This window comes from Crotalus tigris, unplaced genomic scaffold, assembly GCF_016545835.1.
Source record: "Crotalus tigris isolate CLP2741 ecotype Arizona unplaced genomic scaffold, ASM1654583v1 scf7180000023622.256236, whole genome shotgun sequence".
Classification (NCBI taxonomy): Eukaryota; Metazoa; Chordata; class Lepidosauria; order Squamata; family Viperidae; genus Crotalus; species Crotalus tigris.
Window position 1 is genome coordinate 33533 of NW_024100085.1, and position 11715 is coordinate 45247.

Here is an 11715-nt window from a genome sequence, read left to right on the forward strand (position 1 = left end):
CCAACCATTGTTTCTTGTCCTGCCCCCCGGTGCTCTGGAGAATAATTTGACCCTCTCTTCTTTGTGGTAGCCCCTCAAATATTGGAATACTGCTATCATGTCACCCTTGTTTCTTCTTTTCTTTAGACTAGCCAAACCCAAATCCTGCAGCCGTTCTTCATATGTTTTAGTTTCCAGGCCTTTGGTCATTTAAGTTGCTCTTCTCTGAACTTTTTCCAAAGTCTCAACATTAACTTTATTACTCAACTTGGTATGTTATCAGGTCCAAAGGCATACAATTCTCTATAACACTATTAACAGGAAGTACAATAGGAGAGAGAGAAAAAAACATGTATGAGACGACTAACTTGTATTGGTAGGCTCCCAAGTCAGAGTAAGGAATAGTAGAGGCCATTCCAATGATGAAAAGAAGATGTAAAAAATTTTATTTCTCTTTTTTTTCCCCATTTGAGTGGGTCACTGGGACAAATATCAAGATGCTTGAATTTGCTTTTTGGTTTGGTTAATGGTTCATTTTTTTAATGTAATTAATTGGCTTCTTGGAAGTAATGATAAACTTACCTTAAGTGTATATTTTGTTTATATTATAGGCTTATTATAAATAATTCAATAACAAGCACCTAGATTGTTTGATCATGATTACTGATAGTTTGGGTACAAGACTAATTATATTTTGTGAATGTCTATGGAGATTCTTAGTCATCCATGTCATACTTGTGCCAAAGATGCTTTTTCATGTCTTTCTTGTTTTTCTGTGCCCTAGAAGAACAAGAAAGTAAGTTGCCTCATGAAAAAGCATCTTTGGGTATACTTGGTGAAATATTCTCACCTTCTATTATCATTTGTACTATTTTTCTAATGCATTTTGTTTTATTTTTATGCTTAGTTTAGTTCCATCACTATCTAAGAAAGGTCTCATTTAACAATAGTGTTGGGGAAATCATTTCCTTTGATGAAAATGGGAACCTGGAAGCAGGATTTGATATTATCAATTGGGTCACATTCCCAAACCTAAGTCTACATCGAGTCAAAGTGGGAAGATTTGATCTCAGAGCTCCCAAAGGACAAGTGTTCAGTGTTAATGCTGATTCTATTAAGTGCCCAAGGAAATTTAGCCAGGTATTTTCTGTATATACTTGGGGTCCATCACTGTTCATGATGCAGATAATGAAAATAGTTGTATGGCCAGTTATTTTCTCAGGCCTCCTTCTGACCCATGCAATATACTGGTCTTCTATGGAAGGCAGGTTGGTTACAATTTTTTTTTCTGCAGACCTAACTATCCACTGAAGTCTGTACCTGTCCTGTTAGATTGCTTTATAAAACCAGACAATTATAGAAGTACAAATGACATATTCAGTAATTCCTCTGTTGAACTGTATCAACAGCTCCTGGGGCAATATGAACTTCTGAGTTGATGCAGAAAGAACATTCTTTGTTGTGCCTTTTTAATGATGGTTCTTAGGTGTTCATTTCAAATCCTGGGAGATTATAGAACACAAAAACCTATATCCCAGTGACTATCCCAGTACCAAACCAACAATTAAGGATTCTGTCTTGTCTGTTTCTCCTTGTACCCAGGCACAGCCTCTGTCTTTGTGCAATGATCCCTGTCATAAAGGTCACAGCAAGACCAAGAAGGAAGGGAAGCCATTTTGTTGTTACAATTGCTTTCCATGCCCAAGAGGAAAAGTTTCAGTTCAAATGGGTAAGGATCTCATGGACTGCATTTGAATTTGGAATCAGGCGGGAATGTTCAGACATTATCATATAAAAATCATGTTGAATAGAAATTGGCCTTTTCCTTTGTGTGGATGCTAGAAGCACTTCCAGGATCCAGTGCAGATATGTTGCCCAGAGTTTCTGAAGGAAGGGTGCCTATAAATTGAATGAGTGAACAACAAACAAATTGATGTTGGCCTCTGCATAATATCTCATAAAAACACAATTATTTAAGAAACGTGCAATTTTCTTTGTAGCTCAGATTATGCACTAAGCTGTTTTTTCTATCTTGATTAGATACACCACAGTCCAAATAAAGAGATTTGGTTTTATCTTTTCAGACTTGGAATTTTGCTACCAGTGTCCAGAGGATCATTATCCCAGCAAAACTCAGGATCAGTGCATCCCAAAAGAGATCAGCTTTCTATCTTTCCATGAACCTTTGGGGATCACCTTGACCATTTTTGCTCTTTTATTTTCCTCCAGTACAGCTCTGGTCCTCGCGGTCTTCATTCAGCATAAGGATACTCCCATAGTCAAGGCCAACAACCAGGATCTCAGCTACATCCTCCTAGTCTCCCTTCTGCTTTCCTTTCTCTGTTCTTTACTTTTCATTGGTCAGCCTCAGATGACAACCTGTCTGCTTCGCCAAACTGCTTTTGGCATCATCTTTTCTGTGGCGGTTTCTTGTGTGGTGGCCAAAACCCTCACTGTAGTTCTAGCTTTCATGGCCACCAGGCCAGGCTCCCAGATGAAGTCATGGGTGGGGAAAAGACTGGCACTTTTTATAGTGCTTTCCTGCTCTTTCATTCAAACCAGTCTTTGTACTGTATGGCTAGTGAGCTCTGCTCCCTTCCCAGATCTTGATATGTACTCTCTGCCTACAGAAATGGTCCTGGAGTGCAATGAAGGCTCCCCTGTCATGTTTTATTGTGTCCTGCGTTTCATTGGTCTCTTGGCTATGATCAGCTTTTCAGTGGCTTTTCTTGGAAGGAACCTTCCAGACAGTTTCAATGAAGCCAAATTTATCACTCTCAGCATGCTGCTCTTTTGTAGTGTTTGGATTTCTTTTGTTCCAGCCTACCAAAGCACCAAAGGGAAATACATGGTGGCTGTGGAGATCTTCTCCATCTTAGCCTCAAGTGCTGGATTATTGGTCCTCATTTTCTCCCCCAAAGTTTACATCATCTTGATAAGGCCTGAGCTGAATAACAGGCAACAACTCATGCAAAAAAACATCATAAAATGAGTTAAAGGAATCAATCTTGATGTACACAATTGGATTTAGATCAGTGATTGTTGCCAGCAATAATATGTGCCTTAAGTGCTTTTGAAAATGAAATGGTTGTGTATTAGTGTAATAATAAAATGTATAATTTTCTATGTCTTTCCATTCTATAATGCCTATGGTTTAATAATTAAAGCATTATAGAGATAAAGTCTATCCCAACATATGAACAAACTTGATTTTGACAGCTTTAAATGTTGAACTGTCCTGCCCCCTGAAGCTGCAAGATTCAATGAGTCACAATACTTAGCAATTATGGTTCCTGAAGAAAATTTTGAAAAGTGTAAACAGGAAATATTGTTAAACAATCTTCTAGTAAACCAAAAGAAAAAGACTAATCTGAGTGATTCATGTTTCAGTGGTGGGTACAGAAGTCCAAGAGCATCAAAATACAAAAGAAGTTCAGGTTTGTTCAGATTGTGAGGATGTCTAACAGGTGACTGCAGAAATATAGAATCTGGACCATCTACATGCCTGCAGACCTGTGGATTTTTGATTGATTAATTTGAATAAGAGTCCTTACCCAGATCTGGCTATATATACCTGCATTTCCAAAAGTATGTTCATTTATTTGATGCATATGAGGGCAACAGAGATTGCAATCAAAATCTCAAGGAGGAATATTAAGGTAATTGAGGCTGCCAAAAGTCTGGATTTCTAACATTTATAAAAATCATAATTTAAAAAAGAATGCAGAATAAGTCAAGTTAGTATAATGGTTAAGAAGCTTGCTAGGAATGGGAAAGCCTAGGTTTTTGGGGGGAGGTGTTTTGTTTTGTTTTCTTTTTACAACCCTGTAATCTCTTTTATTGGGATGACAATGGAACTGAGCATTTACTGGCCAGATGCCCTTCCTGATGCCTACATGGAGTTCACAGCAGATATTTTCGCCTTGTGTCCTGATAGAGAAACATCTGTTGCTGCCTAGGACTGAACTCTCAAACATCTTCACCTCTAGGCCATCGCACCACTCAAATGGGGAAGGCTAGTTTATTGTCTTTATTTCAGCATGGAAGCCAGCAGGATGACCTTAGAACTTCCTTCTCTCTCAAACTTGGACATGAAAAATATCTCAGAGAAAAACCATTTGTTGCAATATTCCCAAGAAAATGGCATGGACTAATCCATTCTGCTAAAGGAAAAGAGGAGAAAAGAAGCAGCTTAAGAATACCAGACAGAAAATTCAACTTGACTGTTGAAGGATGGTTCATCAGCCACATCTTTGCACCCATTAAGAAATCCTCCACCTGGGAAAGATCGAGGAAACAGAATGAGAAGAACATTGTGGATGGTGGAGGAATCAACTGAAGTGAGCAAATTGAACAAGAATCAGGGGGAAAATCGCTTAGGGGCCCAATGAGTTAGAGTTCCAACCGGGGACAGGTCTGACTGTTATGAAAAAAAAAAAACAGGGGCACCCAAAAAGCTACACTCAAGTCCAAAATTCTTGCATACACTACAGCTTTAAAAATAAAAGATTTCTGTAATAAATCTGCTTCTGAAGAGGAAAGATTATCATTGATCTGCAGATCAATACAGGTTAGGCCCTTACCTCAACTGACTTTTCCTGTTTCTATCTTCAATTTCCTCTGAAACAATGGAAAGAATATTAAACAGGGCAGCCCAAAGGGAACTCAGTTGAAGGGTTATGTATTTTTAGGTCCATTGTATAGTTGGCAATTATTTAAAAAAAAATGGTTGGGCATTCAATTGCATAGGAATAGCTGTACTCTCAACTTCTTCAACCCTGCCCGACATTAAATTACATTTTCTCAAAAATTAAAAGGATTGGAATTGCGTGGTGTTGATCAAAATGGTTTTGATCCCATACTGCTATATTGGTATTCTGACCCAACCTAATTCTGAGGACACCACTGATACATGTGGGTATTTGTGTGTGCATGTATGTGCAAGTGTGTGTAATTAAATTTATATGCTGCCCAATTTCCAGTGGCTCTATGTAGCTTATCAACAAGAAGAAACACAAACACACATAGAGAGAGAGAGAGAGAGAGAGAGAGAGAGAGAGAGAGAGAGAGAGAGAGAGAGAGAGAGAGAGAGAGAGAGAGAGTAAAAATGGCACAGATTTAAAAAAACAAGTGGAACTAAATCATGGCCCCAAAATTTCATTGTTTTATTGAAGGAACTGGCTGGACAAATATGATGGGAGACAGGCAATCCCTCAAATAATCAGGCCCCATGCCCTGTAGGGCTCTATGCAGTGGTGAGATTCAGCCAGTTTGCACCAGTTCGGCAGAACCGGTAGCTAATTTTTTGTTGACCAGGCCCAGAATGGACCTCCATAAGTGGCATACACACAGAGAACTGGTTTTTCACATATTTGAATCCCACCACTGGCTCTATGGGTAGAAATCAAGACCTTGAATATATCATGAAGAATAAAATTGACAGCTAGTACAATTCATGAAGCAGATGTGTCATATGAGCATACGGCATGTTCATCATTGCTTATACCACTGCATTTGGACCAGATGAAATAATATTTTCACGGGCAGCTCCATATAGAGTGCACAGCCGTAGTCAAACCATGTGTCATTCATGGCATGAGTGACTGCCTGAAGGGTCCTCAATCTTTCAAAAATTTCAAGGAAGGAGAACAACTGGTACATTAGAAAGTATATATCCTAAATAGAATTACCCTAAAATGCCCCTTCTGTCTTGTTATATTAATACAATGAAAAAAAAAAACAATTGAAATATGCAATCAAGATGTTTTCTTCTACAGTATTGTAAATAATCCATGATTATGCAAAGGTGATTATCTCCCTGTAGTTTATCGATCTGACAACAGTAACTTCTACTTCTCCTAAAGAACAACTAAAGACCATGGCAGAAAAGAGGCAAGATTAAAGTATACTATTAAAAGATGTTTTGCTGTTCAAAAATGGGTACAGACCAGTTGGAGACTGTCCCCTGAAGATTCTGAGTGCAAAAACTATGAGAGGGCACTAAAGTCATCCAGAATTCCTTAATGACATTTAATTATGACCATTCAACTCTATTATTCTGTTCTGTTATTCTGTTATTTTTTTTATGATCACATATAACCCATCCCATCAAACCCAAAGAAAATCTGGAATGGTATAGGATCTCCTGCCATGGGCAGGGGGTTGGACTAGAAGACTTTCAAAGTTCCTTACAATCCTATTATTCTATGTTCTAAGTATGTATCTTGAATCAGTCATCACAATGGATATAACATTAGTGAGATATGGATCATATATGTTGGCTTTTAAAGTAAAGATTAGATTAGAACAGACATGTCACATTAGCGATGTCACATGATGTTGCGTGATGTATTGGAGTTTTTTCCCCATTGCAGGCAATGGGGTGGGCATGGTTTCATCATGACGCATCTATCCCTTGGACCGGCAGTTTGACACCCCTGGATTAGAATATCATAAACACACATGGTGTGTGTGTAATTTTGTTTATTTTATTTAAAAGACATATATGGCTACCCATCTTGTAGAACATAACTCTGGCTTACAATAACCATGGTAAAAAATTGCCTTGTGTGCAGATCAATATAAGGTACATTAAAGTCCCCTTTGAATTGAAGCATCCTCAGGATACCTAAGACCACAATAGTCCATCATGGGGAACCAATGTTATCTAAATGATTGTTTCTATGTCTAAACTACTAAACTTCACAACCCTCAATTAATTGATATTCCTGGTATAAGGGTGGATGAATACATGTAAAAAATCAGTGAATTATCATACTTTAGCAGAGGTTTTTAAAAATAGAAAAATTCTGAACTGAAACTTATTGAACCAAGTCTACATTGGAACCCCACAAACTCAACTGAAATAAATATAGGAATAGCAAACATGATCCCTCAAAACAAGCTTCCTTGCAACATTATTTTTTGTCATCTTGCCTATTTTGACCCCACCTGGAAATACTCCTGCTAAACACTCTTTTTAGAAAGTTGCATTCTTTTGAAACTTCTTAGGAAAAAATAAAAGTTTTGTTGAAATGATAGGTTGGAAAATTATTTTCTTCTGCTACATGAAAGAATTTCTAATGATAAGCAGATGTTTAAATTCCCCATAATTATACAATTGATGCTGATTACTTGGCATCAGCATCAACTCCTTCAGATGACAAGGGATTTTCTGGTAGTGACTAGCAAAACAGAATCAAGATTGGAGATTCTTCTTAATCTATGCTGGAACATTTGGCCCAAGGAGTTTAAAGCAATTGGGAGCTCTGAATGTATTGATGAAACTGACATTACTGGCCATACAAGGATGCCAGCTCTTGAATGACTAGAAAAACACAGGTGACTTGATGTTAACAAGATGTAAATGCAAGATCATGCACTTTATTCTCTGGATTCTCATACTGTTTCCTTGGACATCATGTGATGTTCCAGTTGCTAAATGCATGAACAGTGACCCACGGAATATCAACCACAAATATGATCAGCCAGGGGATGTCATCATAGCTGGCATTAGTTCACAAAGCTTCATGTTTTCCAATCCTCTCAATTTTGAAAGGCATCCCTCTTCTGAAGTCCTTGATGACCTCATGTAAGCAATTGGTACCTTAATCAAATGGTTCAGGTGATAAGTCTCTTCTTAGATTTGGGCAGCAGGTGTATCCATGACTTTTCAATCAAAACTAAAACTGAGAGATGTACTATCCTTTAAGTTTCAATGAGCTATAATATTCATCCAATGAAAGAGATTTCAGGCAAAGGTGAACAAATAACATATCACTTTACATTATGTTCCCAAGAAAGATGATCAATTAAATTTTCTATGGTTGGATATTACTGAGATTCATTCCATCCTCCCCGTTTCTTTGTGACATATTGCGATCATTCTCATTATACTTCTTCTGTAACTTGCAATAAATTTTAAAAGAATTGTTCCTTTTCATTTTCCTGAACATCCAAGGAAGATTGATACTAATTTATTTGGAATATTCTTTATTGACCAAGTGTGATTGGACACACAAGGAATTAGTCTCCAATGCATAAGCTCTTAGTATACATATAAACAACAAAGTGGTAAATCATAAGATACAACCATAAATTATAAGATGTAAGATTTCCATTATAAAAATCTCCCACCTTTCATTAAGAACTGTGAATTGAAATCTATTAAAAATATAAATCAGTAAAATAATCCTTAACAATATCAGGATGGGAGTTGAATGTAGCATGTAGCAGAAAATGAATTTGCAACCAAGCAGAATTCTTGGAAGTTGGCTAAAATAAGGGGAACCTCGCATTTTAAAATGAGGATGTTCGACTAATGGAAATCCTATCTCTAAGAGTAGGCATGCAGTCCATGACTAAACCACATTTCCTGCTAAGATATGCAGTTGGTAGAACTCTTTCCATTCATATCCAAGGTCACTTCTTGTTTTCTGTCACAGATATTCCCTTGTTAAAAATGAAAGTTAACACTAACATGCATTTGGAATCAGCCTCTAGACAGAGATAGTTAGATGGAGATTTAAATGCAGCTCACTGAAATGTATGCATTTTTATGCTAGGTTTTGAAAAATGTACCCTTTTGTCATGGTGCCTTAGAAAGTCTATGGATGTTCTGCCAAAACAAAAAGAGTTTTGCTGAATCCCATCTTTTCAGTTGAAAATAGTTGAGAACCTACTCCTGAGTTTCATCATGAAGTTGCTCGGATATGATCCTGTAATATTACAAAATACAATATCTATATGTTAAGGGAATAGGAATTTAACAAGCTTTAAACTTCTTAAGTAGGGTGGACGCAGCCTGGGGGGAATGGGTAGGCGATACCAATGGTTATGAATTTATTTTATTCTAAAATTGTATTTTTTATGATGTATAAATGGAAAAAATAAAAAACTTTTAATAAAAAAATAAATAAATAAACTTCTTAAGTAGAGACAATTCACAGGTGCAGGTAAATCTCATTACAGATTTTTGACTCAGACCTACCAGCACATCTTGGCTCTTGTCTTTGCTGTGATGGAGATCAACGATGATACCCAGATGTTGCGCAACATCTCCTTGGGTTTCAAAATTTATAATGCCTACTTCACTGAAAGCTTAACTTATCTTGCTTCACTGGAGCTCCTCTCCACATGGGGCAGGTTCATTCCAAACTATAAATGTGATGCCCAAAGTACTACTGTAGCTGTGATTGGGGGACCCGACTCCAAAGCTTGTCTTTTCATGGCAACCATTCTGAGCATCTACAAGTTACCACAGGTAAGATAGACATCCAGAGCATCAGATTTTAAAAGCCAGATGAGGCTCTCTCATTTTGTTTTGTTTTTAAGTAAGAATTTTTATTAATTTGGGACAAAGAAGATGACATCATCCTAAAAGAGATGTTTATTCTGTGCATTAAACATGAATCCTGACCTAAAACCTTTTAAAAGTCATTTTGAATTAGCATTTCACAGCATCCATCCTGGAGTGAGGAAGGGGCATAGATCCAATGGGAGTCAGTCATCAGGACCAGAGGTTTACTCCTCCAAGCTTTCAGATTTGTGCTGGAGTCCAACCTCAGAGATGTAGACATATTCTATAGAGGGAAATTCCTTGAAGCTGGGCTCCAGCACAAGTCCAAAAGCTTAGACTTGTGGTCCTGGTGACCAACACAGATTGGATCTTGCCAGATTATCCTGGGACATGTATATTTGCCTTCATTCATGAAGGGGCCATAGTCTGGAGCAGGCAGAAGTTTCAAGGCCTCCACTTGTCAATAGGAAGCAAAAGCTCAGGGAGTTGGCTGGAAAGATATTTCAAAGCAACAGCATCTACCAGAGGGGAGTTAAAGCTGCCATTTAGTCGTCATGATTTTGTTATCAAACCCTTGTTTGTTTATTGCATCTAACCCCCATTGGACCCTCTATGGCACAGTAAACTTGGAGAAAGGAGTTCCACAAGGATGTGTTTTTGCTCTTTCTCTTTTCAATTGCTATGTTAATTCATTGGTAGGCCTTTTTCAAAACATGGATATTCATGCACCCAATTTATCACAGTACAAAATTCAAATACCTATATGCTGATGCTACTGATGCTATAATTTTCACAAACTTCTGGACTGAACAGAGGACACATAGTAATATCTTATATGTACTTCATGTACTGCAGATAAAATCATTTTATTTTCAATTTTGATAATTCAAAAATTTTGGATTTCATTAAGCAGTATCCCTGGGGAATAGAAAGGTATAAATTAGAATCAGTCAGCACATTTAAATACCTTGGGGTAATTTTCCACTTGAAAGATACATGGAATGCACCATAGAATTAAAATTAGGATAGGGTAGGGTAGGGTAGAGTAGGATGGAATAGAATAGAATAGAGTAGAGTAGAGTAGAGTAGAGTAGAGTAGAGTAGAGTAGAGTAGAGCAGAGCAGAGCAGAGCAGAGCAGAGCAAAATATTTGGCCAGGTGTGGTCAGCCCTTAGATCAATGAAAGCCATCCAACATTTCTTTTGCACTGGCAAAAGATAATTAGTTCCCATGGCTTTAAAACTTTTTGAAGGCAAAATATTGGCTCAAATTCTTTACCGGACAGAAACAGGAATCTTGTACAGTAGAAGGAGCTGCAGGAAACAGTGCAAACAAATTTCTGATTTGAGACAGTAATGCAGAAATTCAGGTTATGGACTGGAACAGTGGTGGTGAACCAACGGCATGCAGAGCCATTTCTGTGGGCACATGCACAGCTGCTGCTGCCAGCAGTTTGTGCAGGTCCAGGCTCAGAGCGGTAGCCCCATCCAGCACAAAGGAGGTGAAGCAGCCAGCTAACAAGCCTTGTATAGAGGTGCACGCCCATGCCCAGGAAGCAAAAGGCCACTCCGAGCAGGGAAAGTGCCATGGTGCCAATTGGCGCCATGGCCCCCCAGTCCCAGCAAGGATTGTGTGCCTCCCCTGTCTCTGCTGGGACTGGGGGGGCATGGTGCCAATTGGGATCTGGCTTTCCCCGCTCAGGGTGGCCTTTTGCCTGCTGGGTGTAGGTGTGCACCTCTACGCAGGACTTGCTAGCTGGCCATTTTGCCTCCTTTGTGCTGGGTGGGCCAGGCCTCCAGGTGGTGGCGGCAGCCTAATGGACTTGTGGACCCTGGCCCAAATCCGCCTCCCATGTGCCTCACAGTCCTCTCCTTCTGCACCTGCCAACTCAGAGCCCAACTAGGAGGACCCCAGCTGCCCATGCCATGCCGCCCTGGCCCTGATGCCACACACCCCGCTGGCAGCCACTGCCAGCACAGCAGTAGCAGCCTCTCATAACACAGCTGGGAGCTCACCTGCTGCCCAGCTCACCCACCCGCATGGAGTCCCAGTGCGACTACATGTATTTCCCGGCTGTGCCTTTCCCGGCCCACAAGGTGCTTCTGGGGGAGGCAGGCTGCTACTGGGCCTTGCCCCAGAGGAACCATCTCTATCTGGGTGAGACAGTCTGCTTCTTGCTGGTCCTGCGGTGCTGCTTGGGAGCCAGTGGTACTCCGCAGCCACCCTGGAAGAAACTGGCAGGCTCGCTCTTGGCCCAGGTGGCACCAGCGTTGGTGTTGAACATGAGGCCATCCTTGGTGAAGCAGCAGAGGAGGGTGCAGCTGGATCTGGAGAGGCAGCCACCAACGGAAGCATCTTCCAGGAGAGCCAGGTGCTCCTGACCCACGGCCCCGGCACCCTGGGAAGACTGCAATTGCCATCCCCCCTGAGGAGCCCATC

The 11715-nt window shown here is 39.7% G+C and overlaps 1 protein-coding gene across 1 annotated transcript in view; it reads left to right on the forward strand.

Moving 5' to 3' along the window:
• The window catches only part of LOC120297481 (vomeronasal type-2 receptor 26-like), a 35818-nt gene extending 32847 nt beyond the window's left edge, over positions 1–2971 (forward strand). The window contains exon 5 of the mRNA XM_039320142.1: positions 2020–2971. Within this exon, the coding sequence (XP_039176076.1) occupies positions 2020–2971 (952 nt within the window). The remainder of the gene's footprint in view (positions 1–2019) is intronic.
• The last annotated feature ends 8744 nt before the right edge of the window (positions 2972–11715 follow it).